Source organism: Hyperoodon ampullatus (assembly GCF_949752795.1).
Source record: "Hyperoodon ampullatus genome assembly, chromosome: 2".
NCBI lineage: Eukaryota > Metazoa > Chordata > Mammalia > Artiodactyla > Ziphiidae > Hyperoodon > Hyperoodon ampullatus.
Genome location: NC_136915.1, coordinates 172,616,733 through 172,636,518, shown reverse-complemented (window position 1 = coordinate 172,636,518; position 19,786 = coordinate 172,616,733). Strand labels below are relative to the sequence as shown.

General features: G+C 40.8%; 1 protein-coding gene across 1 annotated transcript in view; it reads right to left on the bottom strand.

Annotated features, from left to right (window-relative positions):
• The window catches only part of ADCY10 (adenylate cyclase 10), a gene marked incomplete at both ends in the record, with an annotated part of 95,449 nt that overhangs the window by 55,529 nt on the left and 20,134 nt on the right, over positions 1-19,786 (bottom strand). Inside the window, 5 exons of the mRNA XM_079725009.1 lie at positions 4,075-4,161; positions 4,681-4,873; positions 7,071-7,224; positions 16,238-16,293; positions 19,457-19,646. Coding sequence (XP_079581135.1) covers positions 4,075-4,161; positions 4,681-4,873; positions 7,071-7,224; positions 16,238-16,293; positions 19,457-19,646 — 680 coding nt within the window. The remainder of the gene's footprint in view (positions 1-4,074; positions 4,162-4,680; positions 4,874-7,070; positions 7,225-16,237; positions 16,294-19,456; positions 19,647-19,786) is intronic.

Below are 19,786 nucleotides of genomic sequence, written 5' to 3'. Positions count from 1 at the left end.
AGTCAAGTTAAACAGCCATTACATAAAAATTACTGAGGTTTACTTCAAGTCATTCTCATCTATTGAAAAATGAAGGTCTCCTGGTAATACTTATTTGACATTTATTCAACCACATCGATTCAACACATACTTACGAAGCACCCACTGGGCTAGGTGCTGGAGGCAGAGTGCTGAGAGAAACTCACCTGGTCCTTGTCCTGCTGGCAGTTTATGCTGTTCTAGCTTGAACTATGGCACATGTTACACTTTAAAACAGATCGTGTGTCCCTTTTCTTGTGTAGAGTACCTTTCCCTAACTAGTCTGAATTATTTATTTACTCATTAAGCATTTATTGTGCATCTGTTAGGGTCAGGTACTGTTTTAAGCACTGGGGAGAAAGTATTAGACAAAATATAGAGCTTACATTTACTGTGAGCCCCTGCATAGCAGGCCCTGCAATTCCATAGTGTAAGATGTCTAAATGGAGAAAACCTTCCCCACTCTTACTGCTCCAGACTGCTCTTGGCTTCTTTTGTTTCCCTCTGGGAAGAGATTGGGTTAAGCCATTCTTTCCCTCTGGATGTTTTTATAAATTAGAGCAGCAAAGGCTACATTCAAATTTCAAATTTCAGAAGATGATCATTATAAAGTATTATAGCCTGCCTTATCACATATATGTAAGTCCCCTCTTACAGCCCCATTCTGTCGCCAGATCGTTAGTTCTTCACTGACCCTGAGAACATTTTAATGAATAGGAGTTAGCATCCCATTGTTTTGTTTTGTTTTGTATTTGACTAATATCTTTTAAACTACGGGGCAGGGAATTCCCTGGTGGCTCAGTGGTTGAGAGTCTGTCTGCCAATGCAGGGGACACAGGTTCGAGCCCTGGTCCAGGGAGATCCCACATGCCACAGAGCAACTAAGCCCATGCACCACAACTACTGAGCCTGTGCTCTAGAGCCCACAAGCCACAACTACTAAGCCTGAAAGCCACAACTACTAAAGCCTGCGCACCTAGAGCCCGTGCTCCACAGCAAGAGAAGCCACCGCAATGAGAAGACCACAAATCGCAACAAAGAGTAGCCCCCGCTCACCGCAACTAGAAAAAGCCCCCGTGCAGCAACAAAGACCCAACGCAGCCAAATAAATAAATAAATAAATAAAAACTACGGGGCAGTTAGAAATGTGAGTTTTAGTCCTAGAAGAGACTTGTCAGTGAATTATTTGTGAATTGGGGAGAGTAAAGCAGGAACCAAAAAACATACATGAATTCAGTAGTACATCAATGGCGCCAGCTTCTTCACATTTAAAATGAGGAGACTGAAATATTACTCAGCCATAAAAAAGAACAAAATAATGCCATTTGCAGTGACATGGATGGACCTAAATATTATCACACTAAGTGAACTAAGTCAGACAGAGAAAGACAAATATCATGTGATATCACTTATATGTGGAATCTAAAAAAATGGTACAAATGAACCTATTTACAAAACAGAAACAGAATCACAGATGTAGAACAAAAACTTATGGTTACAAAGGGGGAAAGGTGGGGGGAGGGATAAACTGGGAGATTGGGATTGACATATACACACTACTATATATAAAATAGATAGCTAACAAGAACCTACTTTATAGCACAGGGAACTCTACTCAACACTCTGTAATGACCCATATGGGAATAGAATCTAAAAAAGAGTGGAGATATATATATATGTATAACTGATTCACTTTGCTGTACACAACAAACTAACACAACATAGAAACTAACACAACATTGTAAATCAACTATACTCCAATAAAAATTAATTTAAAAAATAAAATAAAATGAGGAGATGGAATCAGGTCCTCTCTGATGTGAAAAAAGCCAACACTTACACTGCACCTACTATGTTCCCAGCACTGTGTGATGTGCTTTCATAAATGAACTTATTTAAAATCTTCGTTAATGGACTTCCCTGGTGGCACAGTGGTTAAGAATCCACCTGCCAATGTAGGGGACATGGGTTCGAGCCCTGGTCTGGGAAGATCCCACATGCTGCAGAGCAACTAAGCCCATGCGCCACAACTACTGAGCCTGCACTCTAGAGCCCGCGAGCCACGACTACTGAGCCTGAGTGCCGCAACTACTGAGCCCACATGCGGCAACTACTGAAGCCCGTGCGCCTAGAGCCCATGCTCCACAACAAGAGAAGCCACCGCAATGAGAAGCCTGCGCACCGCAATGAAGAGTAGCCCCTGCTCACCGCAACTAGAGAAAGCCCGTGTACAGCAACAAAGACCCAATGCAGCCAAAACAAATTTTTTTAATTAAAAAAAAATCTTCGTAACATTCATAGGAGGTGGCACTATTGAATCTATTTACTGAGAAAATTTAGGCACAGAGAAGTTAAGCCACTTGCCCGAGGTCATACTGATAGTAAATGATCCAAAGATTGTTGTCATAGCACAGAGTCAAAGCACAGCTTTACTCATGGTTTCCCACTAGGTTGTGGATCGGAACCAACTGAGAAGTTTCAAAACAAAAACAAATAACTAAACAGATTCCTAGGCCCAAACGAAGCCCTTTTCAATTTGGGGTAGAATTCACAAATCCATATATTTTATGAAGCTTCCTGGATACGTGTGATGCAAACAGTCCAAAGCCTGACATTTAGAAACTACTGATATAGCCTTATTTGCCTGGAGTGGAGAAGAAGGAAGTTGTATTATAAACTTACACAATGCCACAAACTTGAATTATTTATTTATTATGTGCCAGACACTCTGCTGGTCAATAGTGATACAAAAATGAGAAAGAGGCTCCCTTTCCTTAAGAAGCTCACAACCTCCTGAGGGGGAGAGACACATATATAAGTAGCAAATTGCAATACAGTATGGAAAATACAATAAGAAATATGTTCAAAGTGTTACAGAAACACAGCAGAAGAGGAATTAGTCATGCCTGTGATTTGGGAGAGTTCTCACTGAAGAGGTGACGTTGAATGATGAGTAGCATTTCTCCAGGTTAAAAAAAAAAGTCTTTGGCTTTTATCTCATTAGTATTGAGAATTACTTGGAGAGTATAAAGGACAGGTTAGAGCGATTTGCATACACTTTGGCAGTTGTATGGAGGATGAATTGGAGTGGAGCGGTATGAGGCACAGAGATTAGTTGGAAAGGTATGGAAATAGTCCAGGAAGAGAAAGAGGCTGAACTACAGTAGGGAACAGAGGACGGGGAGATTCCAGAGTCAGTCTGAGGTAGACATGGTAGGACTTGTCAACTGAGTAAATGTAGAAGATGTGGCAACTGGTGAGGAAGGGAGCAAAGATAACTTTAAATGATGTGTGAATGAATTTGCTATTAACTAAATCAGGATCAAGATGAGGGAGATAGGGCAATAAAGTAGGGAAAAAATGAATTTAGTATTAGACACTGAACTGAGTGTGAGTCCCCATATCCAAGTGGAATATACAGTTATTGGAAATATGGTTTTGGTGCTTATACGAGAGCTGAGGAATGGGATATAAAGTTGGTGATCATCAACATACAATGGACAGTCATGATATTATTCAGAGAGCAAAAGTTAACATTGGTTGAGTGTTTCCAATGAAAGAGGCACAATTCTAAGTTTTACACATAATCTAGTCATTTAAACCTTACAACCCTGTGAGCCAGGTACTATTATTTCCTCATTTTATAGAAGGTAAAGTAAAAGCATGGACAGGTTGAGTCACTTGATCAAGGTTACCCAGGTAGCAAGTGACAGGCCTAAGGGCTCAAACCTTGGTAGACTGATTACAGAGCCTGTATACATAACCAGTTTGATAGACTGCATATCATACAGAGGGAGAGAAAAAGAGGACTGGTTTTAAGGCGAGGCCAAACTCCCAGGAGTAATGTTAAAGGACTCCTTTCAAGCACAGCTAAATTCTGAACAGAGTCTTAGCTTGAGGTTTGGAAGGATGGAGGAAAATGAAACACTTTGGGTTAAAGCTTTCACATACTTCAAAGCTTCTTGCCATTGGAGTCTAAACCCTTGAGGTCACCTGGCTTTGTGGTGAGACGCCCAGTTTCCCCCTCCCCATTATTTGACCTATAGACGCTCTTACTTGCTCCAAGATCTTCATAAACAACGCTTCCAACTGCTTCTGCTTTCTCGTGGTGCTCATCCTGGAAACCTCTCGTGAAATAGGGAACTGCATAAAGAATTATGAAAATATTGAGTATGGGCAAATAGCAGAGGGAACTACTAGTTGTATGACTCTGGTAGTTCACTTTACTGTTCTGTGCCTTAAAATCCTCATGTGCTAGGTAATCCATAACATCCCTTCCAGCTCTAATACTCTAGGTCATTGAATCGAATAGATACAGGGAAGAACAGGGCACATTCTTGTCTTTGCCTTGGCAGTCACCTGTGGGAGCAGAGTGATTTCGTGCCCTGGACTAGCTCGTATAGTACAGCTATGATGGGAAGGTGAGAAAAGAAATGAATCAGCAGGTGGCTATTTGGGTTTTCTTGAGTCTGGTACCAATATATCTCAGGAAGGTGGCTCATTCAAGGATTGGGAGCCATTTCCTTACCACCTGGACGCTGCAGATGAGACAAGAAGAGGATAATAAAGGCCAAGGAGATGCAAAGTCATAAAGCATCAGGGAGGAGTGGCCACATCTGCCCCCTCACTATTTCTCCCAGGAGTCTAACACTAGCCAGTTACCTGCACATGGAAAATGTCATTAAGAAGACAATGGAACTTTTCATCCAGCAGTGACTTGACTTTCTTTTGAAGGTTGGTCTGTCGTTCTTTATAATGTTTGCAAGTATCCAGACCTAGTACATTGGCCATGAGTATCTGGATGGTATAAAAATTTTGATGGAAGCTGATCTTAGTCAACGCAATAGCAATAGTCCTGTTTATAAGAAAGTCAGGAATCAGAGTTTTAAAATATATTTTTTGAAAACAATAAAGGTTGAAGGAAAGCCCTGACTCTTCATATTCAGTTGTAATGACAGATCTCCCAAGCTATCTGGAAGCTGTTCTTTATTTGTGCTTCAGATACCCTCCCTTATTCCACTATGTTTCTAAGCTCTGTAAATGTATCCTAGCTATCCCCTCTTCTCTAGCCCTACCACCAATGCCTGGGTTCAGGCCCTCATACTCTCACCTATACTCCCTAACAGCATACTACTACCCCTGTCTAGCACCAAGACTCTCTGAAGGCATCACCTTTATAGAAGCCTGAAGCACCTAGGTAGATGCAAGTCTAGGTTAAGTCTAGACTCCTTCATGTGACATATAAGCCTTTCCAAGTCCTCATTGTCATTTCTTGCCACTCTCTGCCCAGCAGTCTCCCCTCCACCAACAACAAACCAGTGAGTGTTCCCTGCACATCCAACTGTTTCTTCTCTTTATGCCTTTGCTTTCCTCGGCCTGGAGTGTTATCACTTCTCACAGTCCCTCCTAATCCCTCGTTTCCTGTTCATTTATAAATCTCAGCTCAGGAGTAACCTCCTGGAAATCTTCCCTGATGCCCTCAGGTTGGATGACATACCCCCCTTTCTCGTAGCTTTTACAGTACTCTATGGCGTGCTTCTATCACTGTCCTCACCACCTTCTATTTTTACTGTCATCTCTCTTTCCTTCTCTTTTGTGAGAACTCCTTGAGGGTAGGGATCAGGTATTATTCGTCTTCAAGGCTTTGCAACTTGTTATGGATTGATTTAGGCACCCCTTCCCCCCACCAATTCATATGCTGAAGTGTTAGCCCTCAGAATGTGACCTTATTTGGGAACAGGGTCATTACAGATGTAACTAGGTAAGTTAAGATGAGGCCATACTGGAATAGGGTGGGCCCCTAATCCAATATGACTGTCTCTTTATAGGAAGGGGAAATTTGGGGGATTCCCTGGCGGTCCAATGGTTAGGACTCGGTGCTTTCACTGGTGTGGCCCAGGTTCAATCCCTGGTTGGGGAACTAAGATCCCGCAAGCCACGCAGTGGGAAAAAAAAAAGAAGAGGGAAATTTTTGGACACAGACAGCACACATGGAGAACATCATGTGAAGATGGAGGCAGAGACTGGGGTGATGCTTCTACAAGCCAATGAACACCAATGACTGCCAGCAAGCCACAAGAAGCTAGGAAAGAGGCACAGAACAGATTGTCCCTCACAGCTGATGGAAGGAACCAACTTTACGACACCTGGATCTTGGACTTCTACCCTCCTGTACACTGAGACAATATACTTCTCTTGCTTAAGCCACCTAGCTTGTGGTGTTTTGTCATGGTAGCTCTAGCAAACTAATATAGCGCTTAGTTCCTGGAACATAGTAGGTACTTAGTAAGTGATGGAATAAATGAGTGTCTTCTGGTTATTTTGAATTATCCTTCAGCAATGTTAAAGATATTTTAAAACTAGTCTTTCTCAGGCCTGACGTTAAAAAAGAGTAGAAACACAGCTAAAAATAAGATTAATAAGAATTTTCCCCTTAAAGCCTTTAGGTTAGATGGTGAAAGGATGTGAGACACCATTACCATTGTCTTGGTCATCATCACTGTTACTGAATACCATACCGTCCACCTCCATGAGATGGGTTGTCCCAAAGAGAGCCCTCATGACATTCCTTATATGAAAAGAGACAAACAGCATGAGGTAAGTACATCAGCTCTGCCTTCCGAAGGAAACTCTAGAGGCCTTTCATTCTCTAACCATACTCTCAGGGCTCAGTGGTTTGAACTAGTGATTCCCTGTCGGCCACATGGATAAACTTATTATTTGTTCTGCAAACCCAATCTATCCTCAACATTTATACCAGTTGTTCTCAAACTGTGCATTAGGAAACTTAAAAATATCAATGTCCAAGCCCGTCCTGGCATTAAATCAGGATCTCCAGGGGTCAGCCCGTCTTCCATTTTCTCAGTTCGATATGTTTATCATTAATTACGTATCTAGCACAAGGGGCATGACACCCAATAATAACTGATAGATTGTGGATAGTTTACATAAGGCAACTTATATAAAGGAGAGGAACATTGAAACAAATGAAACTCTTAAAGATGTCAGGATTCTCTGGATTCACAAAAAAATGGTCATTGCAAGACACTCACCTGTGGTTCTCACCTTGAGCCAGGTACTCAATTTCCACTAGTATCTGGCTTTTTCCATATCCAGATAATCCTTCGTACATCAGGACTCGGCTGCAGTTAGATATCAAAAATTCCTTCATAGTACACATGAAGTATTTGATCTCCTTATCGCGTCCTGTTATTTTCATTTTTAAAAAAGGGAGAAAACCCACTCAACATAAAATAGTCTAGAAACATAAAAAAGCACATACAGCTTCTAAGAATACCCTTGGAATTTCCATGGCATTGTTCATGGAGTTTCTTGAGGTCCTGTGCACTTTAAAATTTTTAAAAATCTTTCTCTAGAACTTTCCAGTTAACAGTGTGGTTTTACAGTTTTGTTTTGTTTTGTTTTGTTTTGATTCCCACAAGCTGTGAGGGAAAGGATTCTTATAATGCTCATTATGATGTCCATTTAACTTTAGTGTAGAAAACTGAGATTTGCTTAAATTATACAACCAGGAACTAAACCAGGGCTATCTGACCCTAATGCTTGTTTTCTTTTCCTTTTTCTGTAACACACTAGAAGTAACTATAGATTATTACATTAGGAAATCAACTTATTAAAGTTAGGGTTCCCATGTTGAACAATATGGATAAAAATTTTTTATTTCCGATTCTGTGACGGAAACTTGCTCTTTGTAAATGAGAAATTATACTTATCTCAGGGCTACTAAAAGTATTAACAGTGATAAAAAAAATTCAATTTCCTAGCCGGGCTCTTTGGTGGAGCTAATGGCGGAATCTGGGAGGGCTCACGCCAAGGAGTACTTCCCAGAACTTCTGCTGCCAGTGTCCTTGTCCTTACGGTGAGGCACAGCCACCCCTGCCTCTGCAGAAGCCCCTCCAACATTACCAGAAAACTGAAGCTTAGAAGTTAAACATTTTGAGAGAGGGGGGAGATGGCGGAAGAGTAAGACGCGGATTTAACCTTCCTCCCCACAGATACACCAGAAATACATGTACACGTGGAAAAACTCCTACAGAACACCTACTGAACGCTGGCAGAAGACCTCAGACCTCCCAAAAGGCAAGAAAGTCCCCACGTACCTGGGTAGGGCAAAAGAAAAAAGAATAAACAGAGACAAAAGGATAGGGACGGGACCTGCACCAGTGGGAGGGAGCTGTGAAGGAGGAAAGGTTTCCACACACTAGAAGCCCCTTCGCGGGCGGAGACTGCGGGTGGAGGCGGGGAAAAGCTTTGGAGCCGAGGAGGAGAGCGCAGCAACAGGGGTGCGGAGGGCAAAGTGGAGAGATTCCCGCACAGGGGATCGATGGTGCCGACCGGCACTCACCAGCCCGAGAGGCTTGTCTGCTCACCCGCCGGGGTGGGCGGGGCTGGGAGCTGAGGCTCGGGCTTCAGTCACAGCGCAGGGAGAGTACTGGGGGCATGAACACAGCCTGAAGGGGTTAGAGCGCCACGGCTAGCCGGGAGGGAGTCTGGGGAAAAGTCTGGAGCTGCCGAAGAGGCAAGAGACTTTTTGTTCCCTCTTTGTTTCCTGGTGCGCCAGGAGAGAGGATTAAGAGCGCTGCTTAAAGGAGCTCCACAGACGGGCGCGAGCCGCGGCTAAAAGCGCAGACCACAGAAACGGGCGTGGGACGCTGGGGCTGCTGCTGCCGCCACCAAGAAGCCTGTGTGCGAGCACAGGTCACTATCCACACCTCCCTTCCGGTGAGCCTGGCAGCCCGCCACTGCCAGGGTCCCGGGATCCAGGGACAACTTCCCCAGGACAGCGCACGGCACGCCTCAGGCTGGTCCAACGTCACACCGGCCTCTGCCGCCGCAGGCCCGCCCCGCACTCCATGCCCCCCACCCCCCGCCCCCGGCCTGAGTGAGCCAGAGTCACAGAAGCAGCTGCTCCTTTAACCCTGTCCTGTCTGAGCGAAGAACAGACGCCCTCTGGGGACCTACATGCAGAGGCAGGGCCAAATCCAAAGCTGAGCCCCGGGAGCTGTGAGAACAAAGAAGAGAAAGGGAAATCTCTCCCAGCAGCCTCAGAAGCAGTGGATTAAAGCTCCACAATCAACTTGATGTACCCTGCATCTGTGGAATACATGAATAGACAACGAATCATCCCAAATTGAGGACGTGGACTTTGAGAGCAAGATTTATGATTTTTTCCCCTTTTTCTCTTTTTGTGAGTGTGTATGTGTATGCTTCTGTGTGAGATGTGGTCTGTATAGCTTTGCTTTCACCATTTGTCCTAGGGTTCTATCCATCCGTTTTTGGTTTTTCTTTACTTAAAATTTTTTTTTCTTAATAATTTTTTTTATTTTAATAACTTTATTTTATTTTACCTTACTTTATTTTATTTTCTTTTATCCTTTTTCTTTCTTTCTACTTTTTCTCCCTTTTATTCTGAGCTGTGTGGATGAAAGGCTCTTGGTGCTGCAGCCAGGAGTCAGTGCTCTGCCCCTGAGGTGGGAGAGCCAACTTCAGGACACTGGTCCACAAGAGACCTCCCAGCTCCACATAATATCAAACGGCAAAAATCTCCCAGAGATCTCCATCTCAACACCAACACCCAGCTTCACTCAACGTCCAGCAAGCTACAGTGCTGGACACCACATGCCAAACAACTAGCAAGACAGGAACACAACCCCACCCATTAGCAGAGAGGCTGCCTAAAATCATAATAAGTCCACAGACACCCCAAAACACACCACCAGACGTGGACCTGCCCACCAAAGACAAGATCCAGCCTCATCCACCAGAACACAGGCACTAGTCCCCTCCACCAGGAAGCGTACACAACCCACTGAAACAACTTTAGCCACTGGGGACACACACCAAAAACAACGGGAACTACGAACCTGCAGCCTGCAAAAAGGAGACCCCAAACACAGTAAGATAAGCAAAATGAGAAGACAGAAAAACACACAGCAGATGAAGGAGCAAGATAAAAACCCACCAGACCTAACAAATGAAGAGGAAATAGGCAGTCTACCTGAAAAAGAATTCAGAATAATGATACTAAAGATGATCCAAAATCTTGGAAATAGAATAGAGAAAATGCAAGAAACATTTAACAAGGACCTAGAAAAACTAAAGATGAAACAAGCAACGATGAACAACACAATAAATGAAATTAAAAATACTCTAGCTGGGATCAATAGCAGAATAACTGAGGCAGAAGAACGGATAAGTGACCTGGAAGATAAAATAGTGGAAATAACTACTGCAGAGCAGAAGAAAGAAAAAAGAATGAAAAGAACGAGGACAGTCTCAGAGACTTCCGGGGTAACATTAAATGCACCAACATTCGAATTATACGGGTCCCAGAAGAAGAAGAGAAAAAGAAAGGGACTGAGAAAATATTTGAAGAGATTATAGTTGAAAACTTCCCTAATATGGGAAAGGAAATAGTCAATCAAGTCCAGGAAGCACAGAGAATCCCATACAGGATAAATCCAAGGAGAAACATGCCAAGACACATATTAATCAAACTGTCAAAAATTAAACACAAAGAAATCATATTAAAAGCAGCAAGGGAAAAACAACAAATAACACACAAGGGAATCCCCATCAGGATAACAGCTGATCTCTCAGCAGAAACTCTACAAGCCAGAAGAGAGTGGCAGGACATAATTAAAGTGATGAAGGAGAGAAACCTGCAACCAAGATTACTCTACCCAGCAAGGATCTCATTCAGATTTGATGGAGAAATTAAACCATTACAGACAAGCCAAAGCTGAGAGAGTTCAGCACAACCAAACCAGCTTTACAACAAATGCTAAGTAACTTCTCTAGGTAAGAAACACAAGATAAGGAAAAGACCTACAATAACAAACCCAAAACAATTAAGAAAATGGGAACAGGAACATACATATTGATAATTACCTTAAATGTAAATGTATTAAATGCTCCCACCAAAAGACACAGACTGGCTGGATGGATACAAAAACAATACCCATATATATGCTATCTACAAGACACCCACTTCAGACCCAGAGACACATACAGACTGAAAGTGAGGGGATGGAAAAAGATATTCCATGCAAATGGGTACCAAAAGAAAGCTGGAGTAGCAATTCTCATATCAGACAAAATAGACTTTAAAATAAAGACTATTAGAAGAGACAAAGAAGGACACTACATAATGATCAAGGGATCGATCCAAGAAGAAGATATAACAATTGTAAATATTTATGCACCCAACATAGGAGCACCTCAATACATAAGGCAAATACTAACAGCCATAAAACGGGAAATCGACAGGAACACATTCATAGTAGGGAACTTTAACACCCCACTTTCACCAATGGACAGATCGTCCAAAATGAAAATAAGGAAACACAAGCTTTAAATGATACATGAAACATGATGGACTTAATTGATATTTATAGGACATTCCATCCAAAAACAATAGAATACACATTTTTCTCAAGTGCTCATGGAACATTCTCCAGGATAGATCATATCTTGGGTCACAAATCAAGCCTTGGTAAATTTAAGGTAATTGAAATTATATCAAATACCTTTTCCGACCACAATGCTATGAGACTAGATATCAATTACAGGAAAAGATCTGTAAAAAATACAAACACATGAAAGCTAAACAATACACTACTTAATAATGAAGTGATCACTGAAGAAATCAAAGAGGAAATCAAAAAATACCTACAAACAAATGACAATGGAGACACGACGACCCAAAACCTATGGGATGCAGAAAAAGCAGTTCTAAGAGGGAAGTTTATAGCAATACAATCCTACCTTAAGAAACAGGAAACATCTCGAATAAACAACCAAACCTTGCACCTAAAGCAATTAGAGAAAGAAGAACAAAGAAACCCCAAAGTTAGCAGAAGGAAAGAAATCATAAAGATCAGATCAGAAATACATGAAAAATAAATGAAGGAAACGATAGCAAAGATCAATAAAACAAAAAGCTGGTTCTTTGAGAAGATAAACAAAATTGATAAACCATTAGCCAGACTCATCAAGAAAAAAAGGGAGAAGACTCAAATCAATAGAATTAGAAATGAAAAAGGAGAAGTAACAACTGACACTGCAGAAATACAAAAGATCATGAGACATTACTACAAGCAACTCTATGCCAATAAAATGGACAACCTGGAAGAAATGGACAAATTCTTAGAAATGCACCACCTGCCAAGACTGAATCAGGAAGAAACAGAAAATATGAACAGACCAATCACAAGCACTGAAATTGAAACTGTGAGTAAAAATCTTCCAACTAACAAAAGCCCAGGACCAGATGGCTTCACAGGCGAATTCTATCAAACATTTAGAGAAGAGCTAACACCTATCCTTCTCAGACTCTTCCAAAATATAGGAGAGGGAGGAACACTCCCAAACTCATTCTACGAGGCCACCATCATCCTGATACCAAAACCAGACAAGGATGTCACAAAGAAAGAACACTACAGGCCAATATCACTGATGAACATAGATGCAAAAATCCTCAACAAAGTACTAGCAAACAGAACCCAACAGCACATTAAAAGGATCATACACCATGACTAAGTAGGGTTTATTCCAGGAATGCAAGGATTCTTCAATATACGCAAATCAATCAACGTGATACACCACATTAACAAATTGAAGGAGAAAAACCATATGATCATCTCAATAGATGCAGAGAAAGCTTTCGACAAACTTCAACACCCATTGATGATAAAAATCCTGCAGAAAGTAGGCATAGAGGGAACTTTCCTCAATATAATAAAGGTTATATATGACAAACCCACAACCAACATCATCCTCAATGGTGAAAAACTGAAAGCATTTCCACTAAGATCAGGAAAAAGACAGGTTGCCCACTCTTACCACTGTTATTCACCATAGTTTTGGAAGTTTCAGCCATGGCAATCAGAGAAGAAAAGGAAATAAAAGGAATCCAAATCGGAAAAGAAGAAGTAAAGCTGTCACTGTTTGCAGATGACATGATACTATACATAGAGAATCCTAAAGATGCTACCAGAAAACTGCTAGAGCTAATCAATGAATTTGGTAAAGTAGCAGGATACAAAATTAAGGCACAGAAATCTCTTTCATTCCTATACACTAATGACAAAATATCTGAAAGAGAAATAAAGGAAACACTCCCATTTACCATTGCAACAGAAAGAATAAAACACCTAGGAATAAACCTACCTAAGGAGACAAAAGACCTGTATGAAGAAAACTATAAGACACTGATGCAAGAAATTAAAGATGATACAAACAGATGGAAAGATATACCATGTTCTTGGGTTGGAAGAATCAACATTGTGAAAATGACTATACTACCCAAAACAGCCTACAGATTCAATGCACTTCCTATCAAACTACCAATGGCATTTTTCACAGAACTAGAACAAAAAATTTCACATTTTGTATGGAAACACAAAAGACCCCGAATAGCCAAAGCAATCTTGAGAACGAAAAACGGAGATGGAGGAATCAGGCTCCCTGACTTCAGACTATACTGCAAAGCTACAGTAATCAAGGCGGTATGGTACTGGCACAAAAACAGAAATATAGATCAGTGGAACAGAATAGAAAGACCAGAGATAAACCCACACACATATGGTCACCTTATCTTTGATAAAGGAGGCAGGAATGTACAGTGGAGAAAGGACAGCCTCTTCATAAGTGGTGCTGGGAAAACTGGACAGGTACATGTAGAAGTATGAGATTAGAACACTCCCTAACACCATACACAAAAATAAGCTCAAAATGGATTAAAGACCTAAATATAAGGCCAGAAACTATAACACTCTTAGAGGAAAACACAGACAGAACACTCTATGACGTAAATCACAGCAAGATCCTTTTTGACCCACCTCCTAGAGAAATGGAAATAAAAACAAAAATAAACAAATGGGACCTAATGAAACTACAAAGCTTTTGCACAGCAAAGGAAACCATAAACAAGACAAAAAGACAACCCTCAGAATGGGAGAAAATATTTGCAAATGAAGCAACTGACAAAGGATTCATCTCCAAAATTTATAAGCAGCTCATGCAGCTTAATAACAAAAAAACAAACAACCCAATCCAAAAATGCGCAGGAGACCTCAATAGACGTTTCTCCAAAGAAGATATACAGATTGCCAACAAAAACATGAAAGAATGCTCAACATCATTAATGATTAGAGAAATGCAAATCAAAACTACAATGAGATATCATCTCACACCGGTCAGAATGGCCATCATCAAAAAATCTAGAAACAATAAATGCTGGATGGGGTGTGGAGAAAAGGGAACACTCTTGCACTGCTGGTGGGTATGTGAATTGGTACAGCCACTATGGAGAACAGTATGGAGGTTCCTTAAAAAACTACAAATAGAACTACCATATGACCCTGCAATCCCACTACTGGGCATATACCCTGAGAAAACCATAATTCAAAAAGAGTCATGTACCAAAATGTTCATTGCAGCTCTATGTACAATAGCCAGGACATGGAAACAACCTAAGTGTCCATCATCAGATGAATGGATAAAGAAGGTGTGGCACATATATACAATGGAGTATTAGTCAGCCATAAAAAGAAACGAAATTGAGTTATTTGTAGTGAGGTGGATGGACCTAGAGTCTGTCATACAGAGTGAAGTAAGTCAGAAAGAGAAAGACAGATACCGTATGCTAACACATATATATGGAATATAGAAAAAAAATGTCATGAAGAACCTAGGGGTGAGACGGGAATAGAGACACAGACCTACTAGAGAATGGACTTGAGGATATGGGGAGGGGGAAGGGTAAGCTGTGACAAAGTGTGAGAGTGGCATGGACATATATACACTACCAAACATAACATAGATAGCTAGTGGGAAGCAGCCGCATAGCACAGGGAGATCAGCTCGGTGCTTTGTGACCGCCTGGAGGGGTGGGAAAGGGAGCGTGGGAGGGAGGGAGACACAAGAGGAAAGGGATGTGGGAACAGATGTATATGTATGACTGATTCACTTTGTTATAAAGCAGAAACTAAAAAAAAAAAACAAAAAATTGTGTTCATTAAATTCATCATTAATAGAGTAAAAAGGCAAGCAGAGAATGGGAAAAGTTACATACAGTAAAAACAAATGGACCCATTTTCATAATATATAAATAATTCCAACAGATCTATAAAAAAATACAATCCAATTGAAAAATAGACAAAAGATTTCTACAGACACTCTATAAAAGATGATTTCCAAATGGCCAATAAATATTTGGAAAAGGCACTCAACCACATCAGGGAAATACAGATGGAAACCATGGTGAGATACCACTATAAACCCAACAGAATTATTAAAATTATAAAGACTGAGAAAACTATCTACCAAAATTGTACCCTTTGCCCCAACAGTATCACTCCTATATATATACTCAACAGCAGAAATGCATACATATGTTCACCATAAGACTTGTACAAAAATCTTTATGGCAGTATTATTCATAAGAACCCAAACTGTAAACAACTCAAATGTTGTACAAAAGCAGAATGAATACATTGTTATATATTTATAAAAGGGAATATAGTCATCCCTCTGTATCCACAGGAGATTGGTTCCAGGACCCCCGGGGATATCAAAATCTGCGGATGCTCAAGTCCCTTATATAAAATGGTGTAATATTTGCATATAACCTAAACACATCCTCCTGTATACTTTATCTCATCTCTAGGTTGATTACAATAGTAAATACAATGTAAATGCTATGTAAATAGTTGCTGGTGTGCAGCAAATTCAAGTTTTGCTTTTGGGAATTTTCTGGAATTAAAAAAATTTTTTTGTTTTGATTTGTGGTTGTTTGAATCCATGGATGCACACCCTGCAGATACAGAGGGCCAACTGTACTACAGCAATGAAAATGAATGAATTATAGCTACATCCAACAATATGGATGAATTTCATAATGTAATGTTGATTAAAAGAAGGCTTATGTAATTACACAATATATGATTTCATTCATATAAATTTTAAGAACAGGCCTAAGTAATTTAGGGTGTTAGAAATCTTTGGGTAAAGGGAGAGGGATAAAGTATGTGAGGGTTTCCAGAGTACTGTTATTTTTCTATTTCTTGGCCTGGATGGTGATTATACATTCATTTTGTGATAGTTCATTAAGCTGAAGACTTACCATTGGTGTACCTCTCTGTATGTCTTTTTATAGTTCAATAAAGAGGTTTAAAAATCAAGGCTCACTACCTACCTAGCAAAGGGTAACCCTCATTTCTGTTGCAGATGAGGTATGCCATCCCAAACATGCTGAAGAGAAGAAAAGAAAAGATGTTAGCATCAAAACAGGGAAATACTGAGAGCCAGAGGGACTAGTTCTTAGTTCCCAGAAAGCCTCCTTTTCAGTCTCTAACAGGAATCTATCCCCTGTTATCAAGGAGTCTATCAAGGGGTGCAGATGCCAAGAGGAAGGGAAAGGAGAAGTTCTTACCTGGTAATAGAGTCTCCAAACAACATATGTAGCTGCCTTTACCACAGCACCTGGTACGTTGTTCAAAAAATGCTTGTTGAGTCTGCATTGGTAGAACTGACCCTTTTCTAGGGAAACCAGACACTCAGTATGGGACCCAATACAGTTAGATGTGTTATACTGTCTCACAGCATGGAAAGATTCTACCAATTGCTCAAACAATGACAGTTCACCTTTGTGGAGCACATGCTATGTGCCTGGCAGTTTCAAGTGCTGTACATGTACCATTTTCTTTACTCCTGACAAAAACCTTATTAAGAAGGTATTATTATTATTATGTCCATTTTACAAATGAGAAAATTGAGGTACAGAGAATTTAACTTGAACAAGATCCCATGGCTAGTGGTGACAGAGGATAGTGACAGAGTCAGTATCTAAAACTAGGCCAGGGGCATGTTTGCCCACTGCATAATATCATCTCTTGAAGGGGCCTTTTTAGACAAATGGCTCATTCCCTTGTTTATACTATTATACTACCTTGTTATGCCTCTGTTATAGCTCATACCAAAGTTTCCTAGGTAATATACACCTAATTTTGTGTATGTTGTCTTCCCCATTAGATTTCAGGACAGGAACCAGGCCCTGTTCATATTTCTATGTGTATTTCTATAGTCTCTTATTTGCAGAGATGGTACAGAGAAACCATAAAGGGGGCAGACTTTGGGATCCGATAGTCCTGGTGGTTTCAGAAACAGTAGAGAGTTTCTGTGGTAGACTGACTGCATAAATGGTGCCACGTCTTCATCCTTACTTGTATCTATGCCCTTTGCTATGTACTGTACCTTTGCAGTGTCCTCCCACCCTGGGCTCAGACTTGTGAATGTTTTGGCCAATGGGATGTTAGCAAACATGACATAGAGGCTTGAAAAATGCTTGCTCTATCTTGATCTTCTGATATTGCCCTGACTACATGCCTGGGTTAGCCCAATATAAGATGAGACACATAGAGTCAAACTGTCCCAGTTATGTCAGCCAAAATTCCCAGTTATTCCACCTGAGGTCATCCTGGGTCAGCCAACAACCTGTTGAACCCCAGGCATGTCTAGGAAAGATCATCCAAATCTGCCAAGATCAGCTGAACCCCACATATTCATGAGATAAATAAAAATTTACTGTTGTATACAACTGAGGTTTTGTGGTTGACTATAATGCAGCATTATTGTGGCATTTTGAAACTTGGCTCAATTATTTACTATATTTATGACTATGGACAAGTAATTTCACATCTCAGAGTCTCAGTTTTTAAATTTACATAATAGGATTAATAATAGTTTGTTTCTACCTCATATAGCTGATATTGAGGTAAAGTGCCTAATATTTAATAAGGGCTCACAAAAATTATTATTCATTCATTTATTCAAACAGCATTTTATTGATGATCTACACATGCCAAGATCAGTGCTGAGCCCTGGGAATACAAAGATGAATAATAAAGACTCCTTGAACCAATTATAGCCCTGATTCTGTCATCTGACCCTTTAAGACCTAGATTCTAGCTTGCTAGTATAAAGAATAATACCTTTTCACTTTCCATCCACCAAGCACTACCATATAGAGCTTTCCATGCTGTTCATTCATTTATTCATCATTACTGATGCCTACCAAGCATTGGGGATATAAGAATGAACAAGAAATAATCACTATCCTCAAAAAGTTCCCAGTGTAGTAGGTGAAAAGGCACATCGAGTCTGTGATTGTGATGAGTGTAATGAATGTTCTAATGTGCTATAGAGTTACACAGAAGAGGAAACAGCTAAACTGTCTGAGCTGGGGCTGGGTAGCTTCCAAAGGCAGCTTCAGAGAGGAGGAGATCCTTGAGCTGGATTTCAAAAACTGACTGTGTTAGCATACGGTATTTGTTTTTCTCTTTCTGACTTACTTCACTCTGTATGACAGACTCTAGGTCCATCCACCTCACTACAAATTTCATATGGAATCTAAAAAAAAAAAGAAAATGGCTCTGAAGAACCTAGGGGCAGGACAGGAATAAAGATGCAGAGGTAGAGAATGGACTTGAGGAGACGGGGAGGGGGAAGGGTAAGCCGGGATGAAGTGAGAGAGTAGCATTGACATGTATACACTACCAAATGTAAAACAGATAGCTACTGGGAAGCAGCCACATAGTATAGGGAGATCAGCTCAGTGCTTTGTGACCACCTAGAGGGATGGGATAGGGAGGGTGGGAGGGAGACGCAAGAGGGAGGGGAATATGGGGATATATGTATACATATAACTGATTCACTATGTTATACAGCAGAAACTAACACAACATTGTAAAGCAATTATACTCCAATAAAGATGTTAAAAAAAAAATACTGACTGTGGTTTTCCTAGGAGACTGGGGATGGAATGAGTGAAAGGGAAGATAATCCCCTTAGAACCCCCCCTGGCACCCCACCCAGAGGAAAGGGCACAGGAGGAGATGAGGTAGGAAAGGCAGGTGGTTACTTTGTATGTCACTGCAAGGAATTTGAAAATTATCATGAAAATGATTGGAAGATACTGAGGGGTTTTAAGCCCCAATGCGAGAGCAAGTTGGGCTTTGAGGGAATGTATTTCACTAAACACTTAGAGGAGGAGCAATCCCTGTCAATGCCTGGACACACAATTGACAGGATCAATAGTTAATGGTTGGTGATTGGGTCCACGTGGGTCCAAATAGAAACTTGAATGAGGGGATTCTCTGTTCTCTTTACACAACCTTTGAAGAATTACCCTCATAGTCTCAGAACTGAGGGTAGAATGGGATCTTCCACCGTGCTATAGTATCAGCAGGATGGAGGAAGATGAAGGAATTTGAAATCTGGGCCTTGGTCTGGGAAGGAATAGATTTTAATTTCATGAGCTGGCTTTGAATCTGAAATGGGTGACCTGTCATTTTGCTATCATACTTGTCCCACTTCTTTACTAAAAAGTACTGCAAGATCAATGCCCCACACTCACACTTTCTCATTAAGGCCCAAACACTGATACACTGGTCCAGAATCTGCAACACCTTTCATGACTTTCTTTGGAAGCTCTTTAAAAAAGTAGGCTGGTAGGTTGCTGCCATTGTAGGTGACGGAGTCACAGGTCACGATTCCTGGGTAGTACATCATCATCCTGGCAGCTATGTTGACTTTTTGACCAATGACTATAATAAGGAGAGAGAAAGGCAAAGAGCTGGGAGAAAACAGCCATTGAACTGAGTGTAATCTGAGGCATACTGTCCCCAAATGACATTGTTACCCTTTACTCCCTTTGCCTCTCATGGATGACACAGCAATCTCACCT